General features: G+C 42.8%; 1 protein-coding gene across 10 annotated transcripts in view; it reads right to left on the bottom strand.

Moving 5' to 3' along the window:
- Window positions 1–8,147: 8,147 nt before the first annotated feature.
- The window catches only part of LOC139479772 (roundabout homolog 1-like), a 108,622-nt gene continuing 94,452 nt past the window's right edge, over window positions 8,148–22,317 (bottom strand). For all 10 annotated transcript variants that reach the window (XM_071262631.1, XM_071262630.1, XM_071262633.1 and 7 more), the window contains 13 exons: window positions 19,973–20,160; window positions 18,869–19,002; window positions 18,288–18,450; window positions 16,917–17,011; window positions 16,515–16,737; window positions 16,126–16,283; window positions 15,582–15,753; window positions 15,095–15,250; window positions 14,013–14,168; window positions 13,539–13,626; window positions 13,263–13,344; window positions 12,791–12,895; window positions 8,148–12,479 (listed from right to left, as the gene is read on the bottom strand). In XM_071262631.1, the coding sequence (XP_071118732.1) occupies window positions 11,598–12,479; window positions 12,791–12,895; window positions 13,263–13,344; window positions 13,539–13,626; window positions 14,013–14,168; window positions 15,095–15,250; window positions 15,582–15,753; window positions 16,126–16,283; window positions 16,515–16,737; window positions 16,917–17,011; window positions 18,288–18,450; window positions 18,869–19,002; window positions 19,973–20,160 (2,602 nt within the window). In that variant the 3' untranslated portion in view covers window positions 8,148–11,597. The remainder of the gene's footprint in view (window positions 12,480–12,790; window positions 12,896–13,262; window positions 13,345–13,538; window positions 13,627–14,012; window positions 14,169–15,094; window positions 15,251–15,581; window positions 15,754–16,125; window positions 16,284–16,514; window positions 16,738–16,916; window positions 17,012–18,287; window positions 18,451–18,868; window positions 19,003–19,972; window positions 20,161–22,317) is intronic.

Raw genomic sequence — 22,317 nt, 5'->3', positions numbered from 1 at the left:
TGAGGCTACAACAGCAGACAGGGGTCTCTGCACAATACAGGTGAGGCTACAACAGCAGACAGGGGTCTCCGCACAATACAGGTGAGACTAAAACAGCAGACAGTGGTCCCAGCCCAATACAGGTGAGGCTACAACAGCAGACAGGGGTCTCCGCACAATACAGGTGAGGCTACAACAGCAGACAGGGGTCCCAGCCCAATACAGGTGAGGCTACAACAGCAGACAGGGGTCCCAGCCCAATACAGGTGAGGCTACAACAGCAGACAGGGGTCTCTGGATAATACAGGTGAGGCTAAAACAGCAGACAGTGGTCCCAGCACAATACAGGTGAGGCTACAACAGCAGACAGGGGTCTCCGCACAATACAGGTGAGGCTACAACAGCAGACAGGGGTCTCCACACAATACAGGTGAGGCTACAACAGCAGACAGGGGTCTCCGCACAATACAGGTGAGGCTACAACAGCAGACAGGGGTCCCAGCCCAATACAGGTGAGGCTACAACAGCAGAGACAGGCAGCACTATAGACAAGGGTGAGGTGAAATGCAGTTTTACATTACATTCAAGATTATTGCACTTATATAGATACGTGCATGCATGTGTGTCTGTGTCTAATTGTGCAAGTCCAATGAGATACAATACTGCAGTTTAACATGGATACCCCACTCAGACTATCAAGGATGTCTACAATGTTTGACCTGGCAGACTATCAAGGATGGATACAATGTTTGACCTGGCAGACTCTCAAGGATGGCTACAATGTTTGACCTGGCAGACTATCAAGGATGGCTACAATGTTTGACCTGGCAGACTATCAAGGATGGCGACAATGTTTGACCTGGCAGACTCTCAAGGATGGCTACAATGTTTGACCTGGCAGACTATGAAGGATGGATACAATGTTTGACCTTGCAGACTATCAAGGATGGCTACAATGTTTGACCTGGCAGACTATCAAGGATGGCGACAATGTTTGACCTGGCAGAATGTTTGTTGTCATGCCCTGATGATGTGGATCATCGCTCAATCAACCACTGATTTTCCTGGCCCAGACACAGGCTGCTGCGATCTAGCTCTAACATAAAACAACATTGACTAACTGAAAGGGAACTCAACTCCTGACGAAAATCATTCATTTGCAAACTGACATTTTATGCGGTATACCAATCTAAAGTTTGATGATTACCCTAATTAATTAAACAAAGTTTTACACAAAGCGTTCATTTCCGCATCCAGACAAATACTGAAACTAGGCAACAGACAAGCATAGTCTCCCCTCTCTTAATGATGTTCTTCAAGTGATTAAAATTGCAAACTCCATCCTACAAAGCAGCCCTTCTACATGTGTTGCTTTTTCCAAGACGTTGAAAACTACCACTGGATGGTATTGATTAATAATTAGCGGTATTGCTTTGGGCCCAACCATTTGATATTCAGCGGGGCCTGGAATTATTAAAACAAGAGTTTGCCACTAACATGGCTATATCCCCCTCCCCTGTTGCAGAATTTATGACATAATTGAATCTAAACAAACCCTAACCTTTTTTAACCGAGGTGGAACTTGTCATGGAAATTGTAAAAAAAAGGTGAGTTTGGAACCTAAGTCCATCTTGTTGCCATGGAAACGTAAAAAATAAAAATTTCTGAAATTTCTAAATAGCAAAAGGCACCAGTTCAGCATGTACCTGACAGACCTGCAAAGCTTGATGAAAAAATATTGAACGGTTTATGAGTTATGCTCCGGAAACGAACGCTACCCTCACAGAACCTAAGTCCATCTTGTTGCCATGGAAACGTAAAAAATAAAAATTTCTAAAATTGCTCAATAGCAAAAGGCACCAGTTCAGCATGTACCTGACAGACCTGCAAAGTTTGATGAAAAAATATTGAACGGTTTATGAGTTATGCTCCGGAAACGAAACGGGACGGACGGACGGAAGTATTGGACGGACGGACGGAGCCTGTTTCTATATCCCCCGCCAACTTCGTTCGGCGGGTGATAATAATAGCATGTTTCCTAAAAGTTTCAAAATGAATAATTTGTCATCAGGTTGTAATAAAATAGAACTGTATGCTTGGCATGCTCGATGTTCTGAAAAATATTTTTTTAAGCTTTGACTGAGAAAAGGTCTCAAAGAAAAGTCCAAAAATCCAACATACAAAGGACTCACTCTGACCCCAAAATACCAGGACTCACTCTGACCCCAAAATACCAGGACTCACTCTGACCCCAACATACCAGGACTCACTCTGACCCCAACATACCAACACTCAGTTTTACCCCAACATACCAGGACTCACTCTTACCCCAACATACCAGGACTCGCTCTTTCCCAAAAATACCAGGACTCACTCTGACCCCAACGTACCAGGACTCACTCTGACCCCAACATACCAGGCCCTCAAACTCAATCTGACCCCAATATACCAGGCCCTCAAACTCACTCTGACCCCAACATACCAGGCCCTCAAACTCACTCTGACCCCAACATACCAGGCCCTCAAACTCACTCTGACCCCAACATACCAGGCCTTCAAACTCACTCTGACCCCAACATACCAGGACTCACTCTGACCCCAACATACCAGGACTCACTCTGACCCCAAAATACCAGGACTCACTCTGACCCCAACATACCAGGAATCACTCTGACCCCAACATACCAGGACTCACTCTCACCAACAATTACCAGGACTCACTCTGACCCCAAAATACCAGGACTCACTCTGACCCCAACATACCAGGACTCACTCTGACCCCAACATACCAGGACTCACTCTGACCCCAAAATACCAGGACTCACTCTGACCCCAAAATACCAGGACTCACTCTGACCCCAACATACCAAAACTCACTCTGACTCAAAAATACTTTTACTTTCAGCCTTGCCCTTAATATAACACTATTAAAGTTCTAATTGAAGCAAGTCTGGATTTTGAACAGGTTCAGTTCAATTTAAATGGCGTAGCTTGTTCCAATCAAAATTATATATTTTCTGAGACTACATGTTAGTCTACGCTACTTTCAACATACCTTGTCTGTGAAACTACCCTCCAGTGTTGCACGCTACACACACAACTGCTGAATGTCCGCACAAACTTGTTCCCATATTGAATTCTCTTGTCTCCTGTCCACAGCGGATACTATTGATGAAAAACACAACAAAGAAAGCACATTCACAACATGCAGTTGTTCAAAGATAACATAACATAAAAGATTGAATAACAGAAACAGATTTCATTATTTGTTGTAAGGCAACCAGTGTATCGAACTGAATGAGTTCGAACCAATGAAGGTTAGTGTCGCTACCTTATAAATAAATCATAAAACCTAACAACTGATAAACTTACCGTTCAGAATGTTGGCTGAATTTAGTTTTAACACTCAAATGTATTGAGACAAGGACAAACTTTGGTTAATATAAGCATGTGATCTTTTAGTTCTATCCCTCTCAAGTATATATGAATGACACAAACAATAATTGTCAACTTAATAATGATTATGTTAATATGATTTGGTTAATATCAGTACATGCTGTGATTTATCAAGAAATGTCATTTACCATGAGGTGAATGCAATACTCCTCTGTTTGTAGTCAGTACATGATTATCAACTTCCAGGAAAGTTGTCATGTAACGTCACGTCATGACGAGCTGTATAACTCTATGTGTTCCTGTCTCAACATTCCTTTCATAGAAGCACAATGACACTGTCCAGATCAATAGCTCCATGGTGTTGCCGTGGGCCGGTACTTCCCCAGTGAGATCCCTATGTATAGTGCTGTGTGCCCCTTTGACATACAAACATACCGTTATGGTCAGTGCAGACAGCTCTGTTGTTACACACCTGTACATTTGAAACTGTACATGATTTCCTTGTTTTTATGACTGTGTCCGTTTTTAAATTTCAGCTCTAAGGGACCAACCGTGTAATATTCTCTGAGGGTCTGGGGAGTTTGTTTGCGATAGAATATTTCTTCAGTCGGTTAAAAATATACAATATTAATCTCTGAAAGGAGACAGTGTTTTGGTGCCCACATCCCATTAACTTGCAGAACATCCAGTTTGTCCAGTGACTCATTTATTTCGGGGTACAACCTGATGACAAATGATTTTTGCAAGAACAGATTATTATTGTTTTACAAATTCCCAGCACTGGCACCAGATGCTAAGATGACTAACTCCCTTAGCTTAAAAAAAGCTACAGAAATCCTAGCACTAAAAATCGCTTTGAGAACATTGTCCAGGGGTACAGCACCACCAGGTCACTGTTAAAAACCCCATCTAGGACCACATCACAAACTGTCATCAATAACACACTGTCTCCTGCTGTGAAACCCCTGTGATAAACCCCATCTGAGACCACGTCACAAACTGTCATCAACAACACACTGGCAGTCTCCCACTGTGTTAAACCCCATCTGAGACCACGCCACAAACTGTCTCAACAACACACTGGCAGTCTCCCACTGTGTTAAATCCCATCTAGGACCATGCCACAAACTGTAATCAACAACACACTGTCTCCTGCTGTGAAACCCCTGTGATAAACCCCATCTGAGACCACGTCACAAACTGTCATCAACAACACACTGGCAGCCTCCCACTGTGTTAAACCCCATCTAGGACCACATCACAAACTGTCATCAACAACACATTGTCTCCTGCTGTGAAACCCCTATGATAAACCCCATCTAGGACCACATCACAAACTGTCATCAACAACACATTGTCTCCTGCTGTGAATCCCCTATGATAAACCCCATCTAGGACCACGTCACAAACTGTCATCAACAACACACTGCCCCCTGCTGTGAAACCCCTATGATAAACCCCATCTAGGACCACGTCACAAACTGTCATCAACAACACAATGTCTCCTGCTGTGAAACCCCTATGATAAACCCCATCTAGGACCACATCACAAACTGTCATCAACAACACACTGTCTCCTGCTGTGAAACCCCTAAGATAAACCCCATCTAGGACCACATCACAAACTGTCATCAACAACACACTGTCTCCTGCTGTGAAACCCCTAAGATAAACCCCATCTAGGACCACATCACAAACTGTCATCAACAACACACTGGCAGTCTCCTGGTGTGCACCCCCTGTGATAAACCCCATGTAGGACCACATCTAGGACCGCCCCTCAGACCCCTGTACAATTTTGAATCCTCACCACTGAAGAATTCTTCCAACCAAATATGGTTGATAGTTATCTCTTAGTTCCAGAGAAGGAGTCGTTTAAAGCAATATAGCCAAATTAACCCCTACTTGGCCCCAGCCCTCAGTTCCCTGGGGGGTCAGCGCCACCATTTGTAAAAAATTTAATCCCCACCACCTAAGGATGCGTAGTAAAATTTCGTTAATTTCCAATTAGTGGTTCAAAAGAAGAAGTCGTTTGAAAAAATTGTTGACGGACGGATGGATGCCACACTATGGACCAGGTGAGTTAAAACCGAATATGAGGGTTTATTGGTAAGTTCTGACCTCACATAGAACCAGATAGAAGGAAATGCTTGTTCCTGACTTGATCACTGCATGTTCCTGAAGTTTTTCAAAGGTCACAGACCCTGGCTTAGATTACTGACTTGCTCAAGAATTTGCTCAACTGACTCAAGTCAGTGTGGGCAACCTCTATGGAACATCCACAACAGAAAGATTTCACTATTACACAGTTCCTTCTAAGTGAGGCTTAAACTTTTCAATCAACCCTGCACTTGACGTACATGTGTGTTATAACCTTGCTAAGTTGCCTCTTTCAGTCGGACCAATGATGTGTGTTTGTGTTTATACAGCACAGGTCATCAGACAAACAACACAAGTGGAGATTGTCTTGAAGGTTTATTCAACAATGATATATAAAAGTGATGGGACCACACAAACATGAGCATCATCACAACCAGCAGACAGACAGACAGACAGACAGACAACAGGAATTCATTGTCATGATCGCAACAGAGTTTAATGTTCACAACCTTTTTATGTACAGATCACAACCAGAGGAAAGCAAGAAAAGGCTGAAATACCAGCTGAAGAAAAAATTAACGCTGAAAATGTAGGAGAAAATGAGTAGTTTCGGGAACCAGTTTCTTCAATTAGATTCAACCTCATTATCAGCATAGAAAAATATGAAAATGTGAAACTTGTGTTAAGAAATCTTATCAAAAGCATGAATAAAGTAGTAAGTTGGCAGTTTGGGATGACAAACATCAAGCATAAAGTTTGATTTGTTAACAAACTAAAAGAAAAATATAAAAAGACTACATTTTCTTCATTTCAACTTGAGAATCAGAATTGTAGGGCATTGGTCTGGGAATGTTGAAATGAACATAAAAGTAAACAATCTCAATGTCCATGCTTTAGCACAGACTCAGGGAGTGAGTGTGCATGGTTTTAAGCCTCTTTTAGCAATATTTCAGCAATATGATGGCGGTGGATAGCATAAATTAGCTTCACACATTCTACCTATGTGGGGAATCAAACGCAGGTCTTTGGTGTGACGAGCAAATGCTTTAACCACTAGGCTACCCCAGCGCCCCTAACACAGATTGACATGAACATGCACTATTTTGCCATTTAACACAATCCAGTCAGTAATTGTCTACACTAGCCAATTGTCATGGATTAGAACACAGGATACATATAATGTGTAAACTTAAACCTGCTATCCTTCTTCATGCTTAAAAGAATAGTCAAAATTTAATTAAATAAAGAAAAAGTTAAAATTGTTGTAAACAAAATCTGAAAAGGATTCCTGCCAGCGGCCAATGGTAGAATAATCTGAAGCAACTGAGGACAAGTCGTCACTGCTTCAGTACCATAAGCTTAGTTCTGGTTTAGACAACCATGGCCGTTGTGTCACTGGACGAATGGCATGAGCCAAGCTCCTTCCCAGCGTGTGACACCTTCGTTACACTCTCGGAAACATTGCCGCCACCAGTGTGGGCACGGCCATTACAAGAATCTTGAAATTTGCCCTCTAACCCCAATTTTTGTTAATGTCTCTGGGATTGACATCATAGCGAATTTTGAAAAGGTTTATGACTGTTCAGATTTGCAAGGTGAATTTACCTTTTTGTTTGTTTAATCAGATTGGTTTGAGCTTGCAGACAAATGGAAAATCAATGAAATTCTCCTTTAAATTGAAATACCAGTTACATGAGAGTTGCAATGAAACAGAAATTCAAACTGACAAAGAAAATAATTGAGCTGGGGTAAGAGTATTCGGCATAATGGCAGTCATTACTTGTTTGTAAACATAACGGTCAGTCGGTTGTGAGTACAACTCCAAGAATGGTTGTGGCCGCCTATCACAGTGGGGACCTTTGACTGGTGGCAACGATAGTATAGAGAGCACCCCGAATCAGCTATCACTGTGAGGAGCTTGGGCAAGAGCATGTCAAGGGAGACAACTCTACAGGGAAAGTTACCTCCCCTTCAATCAAGCCACCAAAGCATTCATTGATTTAAAACAATTCCTTCGCTCTACTCCAAGCATTAGCATTGACATTTTAAAAAATATGTATCGTTGCAAAGAAACACTTTTGCCATATATGATGTTTTGTCAACATTTGATTTTCATGCCTAAGCATTTCACACTTAATACTATAAGAATTCTGCAGCAATTTGAACACTTGATAAAGGGATGGATCAACAGGCATTGCAACATGACAAACAGTGCATGATCTGCGCGTGGAGATACCTAGTACTGACAGCATGTCCCACATTCAGAACTATTGCACTGGAATGATGATCACATGGAGCTGTGTCATGTTCTGCAGGTCATGGATGTCAGAAGCAGATCAGAAACACCTGGCACAGAGTGACAGCATGAAGCCTGGCAAGATATTTGGGGTCAGGAGATGGAGGTGATAAAACTACTACAGGACTGACTGTGTTGGGTTTAATGCCGCCTTCAACAGTGTTCCAGTTATAGCACGGCGTGCCAGCTTACTGTGGGACGAAAGCTTGAAGTGATGCAGACTTTAAGAAAATGAGTGAGTGACTTCGGTTTTACGCCACTTTTAGCAATATTCCTGCAATATTATGGTGGGGGACACCAGAAATGGGCTTCACACATTGTACCCAGGTGGGGAATCAAACCTGGGTCTTCGGCGTGACAAATGCTTTAACCACTAGGCTACCCCTCCGCCCTAATACAGACCTTGAACATTGACCACATTGGTTAAAACCCACTAGCATTAGCCAGGTGCTGACAAACCTAGAAACATTATCACAGAGAATTAGTGATCCAATCCATGATAAGTTTCTGATACGGCCAAGGGAAGCAACTCTGCACTGCAAATTTCGCACCAAGGACTGGGCAACTATTCATAGAAGTTCAAGGAAGAAGGGAGGACCAGGCTCCAAGTCTTAAACTTAGACTGATCGATGCCTGGACATGTTGACGTTTGTAACATGAGAGGCCTTGCGACTTGCAGGTGAGCTTAGAAATATGTAAGTGAGTGTACAGTTTCATGTCATGGACAGGAATATCACAGTCACTAAGAGTTGTTATAGACAAAGTGGATGATAGGATGCGAAACAATGACACACTTCACTCAGGGGACAGCTGTGAGATTAACTTCCCCATCAATCACTCGGACATCACTGTTCCAGGAACCTTCCATAGACCATGCCAATGCCCTTTGGAGACCTAGTCTTATAACAAGGGGACCATCTTCCCCTGGTCCAGGCTTAACAGTGAGTTGTGTCAATCCTTGAACAGAATTGCAGTTATATCACGTCGTGTCAGTTTAACATGGGATGAAAGCATGAAGCGATCCCGGCTGAAAATGTTTACCATTTAGGTGAAACTGACAGTCACAGAATGGTGCCGACACACCAAAATTCATCGTGAATGTGGGATTCAAACCCATGATCATAACCAGGACACATCTAAGGGATGCAACTCAGCACAGCAGACACCAGTGCCTTAGACGACTGGTCTGCTGGTATTGTAAAAGGGAAAATGACCCTACTAAGGCTAAAAAGAATAATAGTCTTGGTTCTCAGGCACCACCCGCATCATAATGTCTGCTGCACGTTAAATTTTTATTTCCATTTTACAAAAAGAGAGTAAAAATCCTAATACTTAAAAACAATGCTATCCAACATAGCATGCAATGTACTTCCCTTACATGCGCACTGCTTTAACGCACATCTTGTGTGATGGTAATGGTAGCAATAGGAGTTTGTATGCTTATTTATGTAGGGAGCCCTTTCCCAGGTTGATGGTACACAACTGTTTATTTGGCTACATACTAGTTTGAACAATAAAAAAAACCACAAAAAAAACCCCACTGCCTGCACGCACTATCTTTTCAAAAGTCACTGCCCAAGAACCAATTCTTTTATTTTTTAAGCCTAAAAGCCACACAATATTTCTACATTTCATAAGTCAATGCAATACTGCATGTGTATAACACAAAAGAAGTGTGTTACAATATAGTTTCATTTACACAGATTAAATACACCTTGGACTGTATATACAGACATACCAACTTCAAGAATTAAATTCTTGAGCGAAAGCACTTCTTTGACAAATGAATTATCATAATGTACACTATTACATTGCTACATATATACAAGAGTGGAGTCATCTGTTTGATCCGAAACATTGATCAGCAAGAGCAATGCATTATGTACAGGTATGTATGTACAAATCTTTACAAAGACAAGGAAACTCAGACTGAATGAAGTGGAAAGCATACTCAACCTGTATGGAGATCTTCCATTCTTAAAACATAAAATATCAAAAAAATATATATTAAAAAAAATATATATACTTTGAGGCAAGATATCTTAAAAAACATCTAAAACAGGAATGAAACATACTTGCTGACATTTGGACAACAATAACACGAGGAAGTAGAATTATTTGGTCATGTAGACGTTGAATACTTCAACACTTCATCTGACAGCTTCATAATCATACACTTATACAAGTACCGCACAAGACACAAATTCTTTTTAAACCCATTGTTTTAATTATTAATTTAATTATAACCCCTAAATAAAGCTTATCTGTAGATTAACCCCCACATTACATATTTATATTCCTCTTATACATTGAATAATATAATTTTTGGAATTGATGGCCCAAAGAATATCCCTACCTTGAGACAAAAAAATTCCTAACTTGACAATACACTATTTTTGCACAGACAAACTGATCTCAATAACTGCTCACTGAGGTATAATGTTTTGGAAGAGAAAGTATTTGCAAAAATGGAACACATCATTTCTTGAAATGTTCTCAACTATTAAAACATAACCAAGAACCTCTTCCCTCAGATGACATGCACAGCAACAACCGTAATTACTCAACACCCTAAATAAATAATACCGCCAAACAAACTTCCTGCTGTTTACTGCAGTAGACCCCCACATGCTGTACTTATAAGGGGGCTGTGAGATGGCTCAGAACGTCTGCATTTCCCAGACTTTTACTACTTTAGCAAACACTTTTTAGGTCAGGTGCAGACAGCCCAACAGTTTGGGGGTGAATCCAAGCTTCAAACCCAAGACCAGGCAAGCCAGGCAGGAAGCACCCACACCACCAGGGCCCTGGTCCTTTAAACTACAGGTACTGCAGAGCTGCGATTGACGTCCCGTATTTCAACAAAGACGTGTGTCAGAGTGCCATATTGCTGTGGAGTGTAAGACCTTCTGTGCCTCCCAATGATCAACTCAAGTTGATGTACAGAAGTCAAACCTGAAATACCCCTCCCTTTCACCTGATCTCAGAAGTCATGCCACCTAAACTGTTCTCTTCAGATACCCAAGGAGTTGGAACAGAAATGCCCCTATTGTGTCTTCTTAAGAACATACCATTTTATTCAACTTCTGGTATACATTACCCTGTCTGCTACTGGGAGCATTACACCATGAAATCACAGACTGTCAAATGTGCACACATGCATATGCATGCACCTCCACATATAAATGCAGAAATCAAGATTTCATACACAAGAACTACTCCTTCAAGATGCACCTCACTGTGCAGCAACAGTGCATGCAATGATGACGCTTGATATAGTGATAATGGAATGTCAAAATTATCACAATTACATTCATTTTTAATATTTGTGAGAGAAAGAAACAAAATTCTCAATGAAATGACAGCTGTTCTGTTTTTTACTCATATTCAGTGTCATAAAATGGTTCTTACAGAAACACATGATGGAGTTGGTCAATAAGCCAATGCAGGAATGACATCCTATCACCCTGTGCTTTGATCCTGTGGAAGGATTATTACTAACATGGAGCAAACCACATTCTCTCCACATGCTGAATCCATCCTTCTGGAAATAAATAACTTTTCATAATCATAATCATAATGATAATAATAATAATTCTCATAGCACTTCTCATTTCTTCTCATTGTTCATCATCAGTGCTCTGTCATTGGTCTCAGAATACTTCTTTCTAATTGCCAGCACTTTGCCTTCTTTTGATTGGCTCTCTCACTCTGTATCCTCTGATTGGCTACTACATGTCTCTACTTTTGATTCTGATTGGCTCTCCTTGTCCTGGGGTCAGATCATCTCCAGCAACTGATATAACCAACACTATGCCATCTGGCATCACAGTTCTGTAGTCGGCCCATTCTCCTGATCTGGCTGTGGCTCCTCGTAGTAGCTAAGGGGAAGATGCTTCATGTACTCACTCAGTGGCCTGACCGCCACGGGCGCATCCCCCTGGGGGGTGCTGGTCATCGTTGGAAAGGGAGTGCGGCCCACCGCCTCAGCCTGATCATATGACACATACCCTGTATTGGGGGGTGGGGATGAGCTACCATCACTCCCGATCTTACTGTACAGGGCAGTGTCTGCAGTTTTTTCTAAACTATTGTCAAACGGTCGCATTAACGCAGTCACATCCGTGATGTAGGATGCATTGTCACTAGGGGGTGGTGAGGGGATATTCACCACAAGGCCTACAAACCCTGGGAGGGGGGCGGGGGGAGGAGGGGGCCCTGTCTGAGGGGGTGGGGTCAACACAAACCCAACACGAGCCTCCTGTAGAGGAATATGAAGAGGGGCATTGTTCTGTTCACTGAATGGAAGACCCTGATTGCACCTGGCGTCCGGCGGACATCTTGAACCTGTTGACTCCCCAGTCATGTCCGCCTGTAAGTAACTCTCCACAGAGTTATCTCCCCTTTCAGAAATTCCACTCCGGTCCGACAAGCTTGTTTTCTTAATATAGGGTTTTCTGGTCCGTTTCACACCTGACCTTCCCCCTGGGGAGGAGGTACCAGGCCCATTGATCTTACTGAGCTGTGTGACCTGGTACGGCTGACACTTGCCCTCATCCTCATTGTTGTGTTCCATGTTGGACAGAAGCGCTGTTTCAGAAGAGACGCTCACGTTTCTCTTGGTGGAGTTGTTGTTGTTGTTGTTGTTGTTGTTTTTTCCTGGGTTGGATATTGGCTCATATCGATGTGGGTCAAAACTGGGATCAGTCTGTTAAAAGACATGAAATATGATTTAATAACTACAAATACAAAAGCTAAAATGCTGACCAGATTAAAATACAGACGCTAAGTCTTCCAAAATGGATTTGTTGTAAAAAAGAAATGACAGATGATTACACTGTCAAACTTTATCTGCACCACTGCAAAGGATCATTGTTCAAGTGATTACTCAAATTCCGTGAATTAAAAGTAGGCTCTGTAGATTTCAACAATATTTTGCCGTATTTGATTGAATGCTTATCATAAAGATAAAAATATTCCTCTTGGACCCTAATTATTAGTATAACAGTATATACTTACATCAGCACTTGAGTATCCATCATCAGGGCCTGTGTGGGAGGTGGTGGGAGGCACCTGCGGGAGGGGGCGCCCGGGGTAGTGGTGTGACACGTCATGGAGGGGGTCCTGCACAACACCAGGCACAACTTACATTTGCATTCTACATCCAACCACGGTTCCAGTATATCATTTACTTCATAAAATTTGTTTTCAAAACTTTCCTTTCACAATTTCAATGATGTTAACAATATGATCAATGTAGCATGCTCTGTTTTATACATGCGGAGAGTTGTCTCCCCTTACAGCCACAGCTCTATTGTGACCACCTGATCAACATTAGAATCACCTCCTACAAACTAGCATAACTCACTGTAAGACATTTCTATATTTTTAAATTTATGATTATCAGTTGGCACATATTTATAGTCTGCCGTCTGATAGCTGGAATATTGCTGAGTCTGACAACAAACAACAAACAAGGAGTGCCACTTACGCCTTCTCTGAGCGGAGGTAATGTCGCCAAACTCGGAATGTTGACATGCATGTAGAAACCTTTCTTCATTTTGTGTACTTTCCTGAAAGCAGAAACACATTTGGTTAAACAAACAACCCAACAGTTCTTTTGCTTTTAGGCTAAATATGGAAATTATGACCAACTAGTACCACACATTATTATTGCCAGTGAAGCAGTTGTTTAAATCAGCCCTACAGGTGTCTACAGGTGTCTACGTCGCAGACCTACAGGTGTCGACAGGTGTCTACAACTCACTTGATGCAGAGGATGAAGATGATGATGATCAGCAGCAGGACAAACAGACAGCCAAACAGCACCCCGACCATCTCACCAGGGTTCAGGTCTAGAAAACGGAAAACATATTTAATTCACAAGGAAGAAATAAACAATAAAAGGAGACTCTGCAACTAGTGAGTATAGATTGCACAATAATGAGACTTAATCACAGCAGACACAACTGTTTATCTGGACCAGATGACGCAGAGGCTGATTTTGTCAGCAAGAATCCTGGAAAGAAGGTTCGCCAAGTGAAGTCACCCATCCAGCCACTATCTTTTCAAACTTAGCTAAACTGCAGTTTGTTCTACAAAGGCCACGCACAGCTGTATATCATGGCCAACCTGCCTCAACTCAAAACACTGCCCTCTATGGAACTCTCAAAGCCTTGAGACAATAACACAGAACAGCAGAGCTAACTTGAATATATCAGACTTGTAAGCTATTCCTTACCACTATTAACCACCGTATGGAAGATGGGTTCACTCTCTGGCCCCTCTCCTGACCTGGACACAGCTCGCAGTGTCACCCTGTACTTCACTCCTGCTGACAGATCCTTGAGGAGATAACTCACTTCTCTGTTTGACACAGTCTGGTTCACTGTGGGGCCTGTAACATACATACAGATGGTTGAACAAAATCTGGGGTCTTGAAAATGTCCAATAGTGGCAGAGTAATGAGACCACTGAATAAGGAGACTGTTTATCAGTTTCTGACGGATGCCATCTTCTCGAGGCAAGGGAGTTAACTGTCTGTAGAGTCCAGTTTCCACCCTGGAATTATGAAGTCATATTTTGGCTGGACTAACGAGTCTGCAGTCCAATCAAAATTGAGTAACGAAATTGACATCCGGTTAGTAAACTGCCAAACAGGTTTTGGTCGATTGCAGGATTTGCAAAGCATGTGTAATGTCAACTTAGCATCAATAGATATTTTCCAAATCTTTTCAATATTTTGATCAAGGTGATCATGTGTTTTGATGCAGAGCGTCTTCACTGGGTGCCACCATTTTGTTTCAAACAAATGCAAGGGATATGAGAGGTGGAATCTGATTGGTCAATAGGAGGGACATAGAAGGGACATAACTAATAATATCCAGTGGAGGTGCTATGATCGAGCCAAGGAAATCTAGCCTAGTTGGGCAAGGGTGGAAACTGGATTTTTACAGTCAGTTAACTCCCTTGCCTCGGGAAGATGGATGGATGTATGGTGGTTTCTTAATGATAAAGAAACCGAAAGAACAATCTTCTGCCATTGCATGCATATTTTAGACACAACAACAGATAACAGGAAAAAGACCTTGCCTCTTTGCTTATGACAGGGAGGAAGGGAGATAACTCTAAACTGATATTTAATACTATATTACAAAGTCACCACAAGAAGGAAGCACGATGTTAAAACTACAATTTGTCATTTTCCAGGCTTTTGCTCAGGCCTTTTCAAGACAATCGTGTAACCATGACTTTTCAAACTAACTGACTATGTATCAACTGAAGCCTGGCACTATCACATAATCAACTTGTTTCCATGGTTACCTGCACATCCTCCCTGACTATTGGTGGTGCAGTAAGACAGCAGGAAGTGTGTGGTGTATGCTGGGTCCTGGGTACAGTCTGACCGCTCCCACACAACACGGAGGCCGTTGTCAGGCTGGTCGGGTGAAAATTGCACATTTTTGGGAGTGGAGGGTTCTGAAAAACAAGGGCAAGATGAATACAATCGCAGGTTGTGTGGACATTTCGTCCGAAACTACTTTATTCGACATTAATGTTGTTTTTGGTTTATTTCAACTTGACACCAGAATTGTTATGTTCTCTTTGCACACAAGGAGCAACAGACTGGTTCTTAGCATTGCCTCATTGCCTTATAACAAAATTACTTTTGCAATATTTTTTTATAAATCTATTCTTAGCTGACAACCTTGTGGGGAATTCCCTACTTTTATGTTAAAGATTTGGAATTCTTACTTGTCACCCTTAAAATCTACACGTTAATTCCTACCAGTTTCTGGCTTGTACTCACTCCTTCGCTTCTGGTATACACATGTGTTCCACATAATGCCACTGCTCAAATCCTCATTGGCTACCTCCCTCTCTGCTGAGATGCCAATCATCTTGTTGTCAAGGTTACCATCAGGCACTGCCCAGTCAAATGCCATTTGGTCAGTGGTGAAGGGCAGCCATTGAATGTTATCCTGGAACAAACAAGACTCTCACTGAGATGGTGATTCATTGCCATCATCTGTACACAACCCTCCTAAAAACCCTTCAAGTTCAGCTGCAAGTGGCTGTGCATAGCTATGTTGCTTTGTCAAAGCCAGGATCCACGGACTGTTGGTTCTGATCTTATACATCCTTTTGGAATGTCAGCATCTATTAAGCCTGCATCACTTAGGGATTTCCTCCTTTGGGATTAAACCTAAATAACTCACTCATTGGTCTGTGGGTCTCCATAGGCAAAACTTGATGACCCAAAAAAGGTAAGTCTCGAACAACAAGATCACTCAAATTTCTCTACCAGATAATAACAATGTTTTCACTCTCGAAATATATAATGGAAATCTTACCACGCATTTGAAAGTGAACTTGGACCCAGTACAGTAGTACAGTGTGTACCCTAGGGTGTGGCCCTCGGGGGAGTCCTGGGAGTGTTTAGGGGGGCCCCAGCTGATGTGCAGAACAGAACCCTCGGCCTCCACCAAGACGTCAGAAGGGGGAGGCAACTCTGCAAAAGGTCATTGGACAACATGAACAACTTTGTGGTACAAATGAGAATAACAATTCTAAAATCATAAATAAACATCCTGACAACTACTAACACTTTTCAGTTAATTTTGTTTAATGATTTTTTTATTTTTCCATTGTATTTTATCCTTAATTATTTACAGATACCACTGTGCTGATAATATTCTTGCAGCCAATAAAAATATTTCCCACATATAAATCATAAACTTACTGTACTGATATGCTGGTATCACCATGGATGCGGAATGCTCCGAATATCCGACCCGAGTTCTGGCTTTTAATCTGATCAAGTACTGTCTGACCTTCTTGATCCCGAGGTTGATCGATGTGTCCGATCCCTCCACCTCAAACTCCTGCATCTGTCCTGTCTCCGTGTCGATCTGTGTCACCTGGTACTGAGTTATCTCCCCATTACACTCCACGTCTGCAACTGGCTGTTGGGTAAAATGAAAATTGAATCAGTATTGAGATGAGGTGGTCTGAGGTTCGGTAACTTGGTTGACTGACTGTCATCAGACCTCAAAAGAGTTGGGTCCAAACTTGTAAGAAGACTGACATCATATGGCTGGAATATTGTGGCACTGAATAAGCAAACAAACCATATCCTACATACCTGCCAGTAGATGGTGACCTCACAGTCCGAGGTCTGAGAGCTGCACTTGTGATATCTGAAACTGCTGATCTCAATACCAGGAACCCCACTCGGCACTGAAGGACAAATAGAACTCTTAGCATTTGGCCCATAACAATACCGATGGTGAGTGAATATGATTCTACAAGGCAAAGATGAAAAACTGAGCAGGTAAGACATCTTCGGCAATATCATGAACAGGAACAGTAAACACTGGACATACTGCGTCCTGGTCACTGTGCGTCTATGAATAACGCTGCCCCTATGTGTAGTAAGAGGTGAGGTGAGGTGAAATGGGGTCTGACGCCGCGTCCAAGATTATTGCACTTATATAGTGACGTGCATGCAAGTGTGTGTGTGGCTGCTTGTACTAGTCCGGACTGATGCCGATTTATAGTGCTAGCTCACTCAGATACCATGCCGCAGTTTAACATGAATACCCCACTCAGACACAGTATACTGACTCCAAGCCGACCAGTCCTTGTTTCAGCCGCTTCATGCTGAGCGCCAGACAGAATAACAACAAGTACCATCTTTTTATGTCTTTTGGTATGACCTTCCGCTCTCCGGGCGGACGCTCTACCACAAGACCATGGAGGAGGTCTGTCAAGTAAGAGTTGAATAAAGTAGACTTTTAGTCAGGCTCTGCCATACTCTGGCATGCTATTTAGATTGGATACTCTATAATTCCTCAGTCTGTAGAGTCCTGTGGCTAGTCCAGGTTACAACAGGTCCCGGGTAGCCCATGCTTGGTGTAAGAACCAACCAATTGGGAGTTACTGCACCATTGATTCCTCAGTCTGTAGAGTCCTGTGGCTAGTCCAGGTTACAACAGGTCCCGGGTAGCCCATGCTTGGTGAAGGAACAACCAATTGGGAGTTGCTGCACCAGTGGCAAGGATCAGTGTTCCTCATGCTTTCTGTCACTGGTGTTGACAGCCCTGTGATATTACATGTTGTCAACAGATTTCGAGGATTTCTATATGGTGTGATGTACCCTTTGTGTGATCCCATGTACCCATCAGGCATCACACCCTATGCCCCAAGGGATCAGTTCTTTCAAACAGACCCAGAATATATGTCCGAAGTTTCACCGAGTAAAACACTTTGATTGAGCCATTTTTACAGCTTCCAGAGACAACCCAAACCAAACTACATTTGGATAAACGTCAGTTCATTTCAGCTCATTGATACTTATGTGAGATAAGCAAATTACACAAAGTGTGTTCCGATTGATTTCTCATCAGGGTATGAGCAGGCTACATGGAAAATAATTAGCTCCTTAGCCAATCAGAAGCTAGTATTTTAATGTATGGTGTGACAAGGTGTGTTATACAATGTGCATATCTCTCACCATCCTCCAGCGTCCTCTCTACGATGGAGGTCCATTCACTGTATGTGCCGTGAGGCTCCCGCAGGCCTTCAGGGATAGGGATGCAGGACACCTGCAGCACGTAGTCCTTGGCCGGGTGAAGGTCACAAATAACCTTCCTCCTCTCCTGGGTCTGGTAGAAGGTCTGAAATCACAGGTAGATAATCTTCTGACAGATGTTCCAGAAACGGTGTAGTCCAAATAACATAAACCTGGAATGGAGGCCACCCTATCTTGGATGGACGAGAAAACTGAAGACACGACTACCAAATCAAACAACATTCAAGTAACTATTAACTTTGTAGATAATATTGATCAAATGACTTGTAACTATAGTCTCCTGTCACTGCCAAACCCTTATAAAGAGAGCAAAGTCTTCTCTGAAGAACACATATGGATGGTGCTGTGCAAATACTAAACCTCCAGCACTTTGTTTTGTTTTCTGTCCCACAAAACCAATTGCACTAACTGGTAAACATTAGCTACACAATTTATTGTTTTCTTATCAAGCAAGCCAAGCTGAAGGTGAACCATTGTGTAAGCCCTGACATGATGGGCAGTACCTGTTCCTGCTCCCCCTGCCACACGTGCAGCCGATACATCATGTTCCTGAAGGACTTGCTGTGGTGCCACTTCAGGGACAGGCACGTGCTGTTCTTGTCCAGCAGCGTCAGACTGGACACCGCCGCCGGCTTCACTGCAACATCAACTCAACATGAACCCAACATCACTTCAACATGAACCCAACATGAACCCAACATGGACCCAACATCAACTCAAGATCAACCCAAGATCAACTCAAGATCAACCCAACATCAACCCAAGATCAACTCAAGATCAACACAATTTCAGGGGATTCTTGTATGGGGGAGGTGAAATGGGGTTTAACATCGCGTCCAAGATTATTGCAGGAGGTACATGCATGTGTGTGTGTGGCTGCTTGTTATAGTTCACATTTATAGTGCTAGCCCACTGAGATAACATGCCACAGTTTATCATGGATACCCTACTCAGTCAGACATAGTAAATGGTGATCGCCAGTCAGGGTAACAACAAGTGCCATCTTTAAATGTCTTTTGGTATGACACAGTCAGGGATAGCACCCCAGATTCCCACTCTCCGGGCGGACGCTCAACCACTAGACCATGGAGGCAGTCAGGGATTCTGGGGGGGGGCATCGGTGGCCTGGTGGTCTAAGCTGCAGTGAGGTGTGCAGGTGTGTCAGAAAACTGTGAATGTGTGTTTCAATTCCAGATTCACGATATCATATCATTACTTCTCCCTGTGTATTGTGGCTTCTTTTCAAATGGATATTTATGTTAAGTCTCCAAAGAAAGAATGTGTTGACTTTGGCCACACATGATTTTCTCCACGCATGAAAGAAACTTCTCACGCCATCGGGGGCTCAGGTGGCCCAGTCATTAAGCCACTGAAATTTGCTATTGAGCTGCGTCCCCATGTACCTAGGTTTGAACCCCATTTTTACCTGATGCTGTTTCTAGGTTTGTCAACACCAAACAAATGTTTGTGGGTTGTAAACATCTAACCATCATCACAAGTGACTTCCTCCCACGCGAAGCTGACACCGCAATGCTGACACCGCAAAGCTGACACCGCAAAGCTGACATCGTGCCAGATTCTCACAAGAAGGTCAGAGGAACACTTACCAAGCATCTTGGTCTCTACCGTGAACACATCAGACTGGGCTTCACTCATTGTAACGTTGGCCTTGTCCTTGGTGGTGACGATCACCGTCATGTAGTATGTCTTGCCGGCCTGGAAGGAGTCACGCCCGTCCATTGGCCTCCAGATGCAGGAGGTCTTTGTGGGGTGGGGGCAGTCAAACTGGCCCTCCCTGTAACACAGAAACAACTGGTGGTCAACAACCAAACCACAGAGGGGATGGATGAGTGGCAGATGGATGGTTAGATGGATGATGGGTGGGTATGTGGGTGGGTATGTGGGTGGATATGTGGGTGGATATGTGGGTGGGTGGGTGATGGCTGTGGGTAGGTGGTTAAATTGATGGATGGATGGATTATGGTGAATGATTGGTGGTTGGATGGGTGGGTGATGGCTGCGGGTAGGTGGTTGAATTGATGGATGGATGGATGATGGTGAATGATTGGTGGTTGGATGGATGATGGGTGGGTGATGGTGAATGATGGGTGGTTGGATGGATAATGGGTGGGTGATGGTGAATGATTGGTGGTTGGATAGATGATGGGTGGGTGATGGTGAATGATGGGTGGTTGGATGGATGATGGGTGGGTGATGGTGAATGATGGGTGGTTGGATGGATAATGGGTGGGTGATGGCTGCGATCAGGTGGTATAATTGATGGATGGATGATGGTGAATGATGGGTGGTTGGATGGATGATGGGTGGGTGATGGCTGCGGGTATGTGGTTGAATTGATGGATGGATGATGGTGAATGATGGGTGGTTGGATGGATGATGGGTGGGTGATGGCTGCGGGTATGTGGTTGAATTGATGGATGGATGATGGTGAATGATGGGTGGTTGGATGGATGATGGGTGGGTGATGGCTGCGGGTATGTGGTTGAATTGATGGATGGATGATGGTGAATGATGGGTGGTTGGATGGATGATGGGTGGGTGATGGCTGCGGGCAGGTGGTTGAATTGATGGATGGATAGATGTTGGTGAATTATGGGTGGTTGGATAGATTATGAGTGGGTGATGGCTGTGTGGGTGGACAAAAGAATGAATGATAGCCAGCCAATGTGCAGATGGTGAATTAAATGTTATACATGACATGATTACTTATTCACTTATTCAAGCTACATGATGACATTATTACACACAAATAATGCTCATGATTACGTTAAACAGAAGGTCCAGACCAGTAAGTATAAGAATTAGCATGTTCAAATTGTCCAACTGCAACACAAGAAACAAGGTAACAATAAAAACTATCAACTGTGCGTCACGGATGTCTGGAGCAAGTCTCAAGGCTCAGACAGGCACAAGCTACCTTCCACCAATAGAAGTGTAGGGGGATATTGGAAAGAAAAGTGCACCAAGTGACTCAAGACAATTCTGATTCAAAAATATTACAGAAGATAATAATAATCATAGATGTACATACGGTAGGTAATGAGGACAGTATAATATTACTGAGCCGAAATTTGCTCAACTGAAAGTTTAAAACATTATTACACTAATTAATGCAGATTCAGCAACTATATTTGGGTTTAAAAGTTGGAGCACACTGAACCTTAATCAGAGAAAACACGGACAATTAAGTTACAGTACACATCAGGGGCAACTGTGTTAAGCTTGTAAATACATTGAGTGTTATGTTTAGTTCACTGGCTGTAAGATCATGTTCTTCAGAGTCTTAGCTGGGTGATGAGTTCCAATGTCCAGTGCTGTATTACCTCTCTGCTGCAACAACCTACTCCTCCCTTACAATAATGATCATGGACATCCACCCATTTTATCTCTCAGCAATATGATAGCTATAACTTGGAAATATTTAGTATTTTTGATGTTCATATGTTCATGATCGATTCTGACCACTTGATCCATTGAGTGACCTGTAAAGATCTGAGTTAGAATTGGCCTTCAGCAACCCATGCTTGTCGTAAGAGGCGACTAACAGAATTGGGTGGTCAGGCTTGCTGACTTGGTTGACGGATGTCATCGTATCCCAATTGTGTAGATCGATGTTTAGGATATCAATCACTGGATTGTCTAGTCCACATTCGATTATTTACAGACCGCCGTCATACAGCGTGAATATTGCTGAGTGTGGTGTTAAACAACAAACAAACGATCCATTTAGTTGCCTCTAATGACATGCATAGGTGGCCTTAGCCAACCTGGTTCCAACATGGTACTGGAGATTCAAACCTGATGACAACACCCCAACCTGTGGGCCACGCAGGGTACTGTGTGTGGAGGAAGTGAAGGCTGTACAGTTCTCCAACTAGCCATATGACACATTACTTACAGCTTGACACCAAACTTAACAGAACTCTATACT

The sequence above is a fragment of the Haliotis cracherodii genome, unplaced genomic scaffold (genome assembly GCF_022045235.1).
Source record: "Haliotis cracherodii isolate W230 unplaced genomic scaffold, xgHalCrac1.p SCAF_4, whole genome shotgun sequence".
NCBI classification, from domain to species: Eukaryota; Metazoa; Mollusca; class Gastropoda; order Lepetellida; family Haliotidae; genus Haliotis; species Haliotis cracherodii.
Note: the sequence above shows the minus strand (reverse complement) of the source record. Positions and strands in the feature narration are given on the sequence as shown.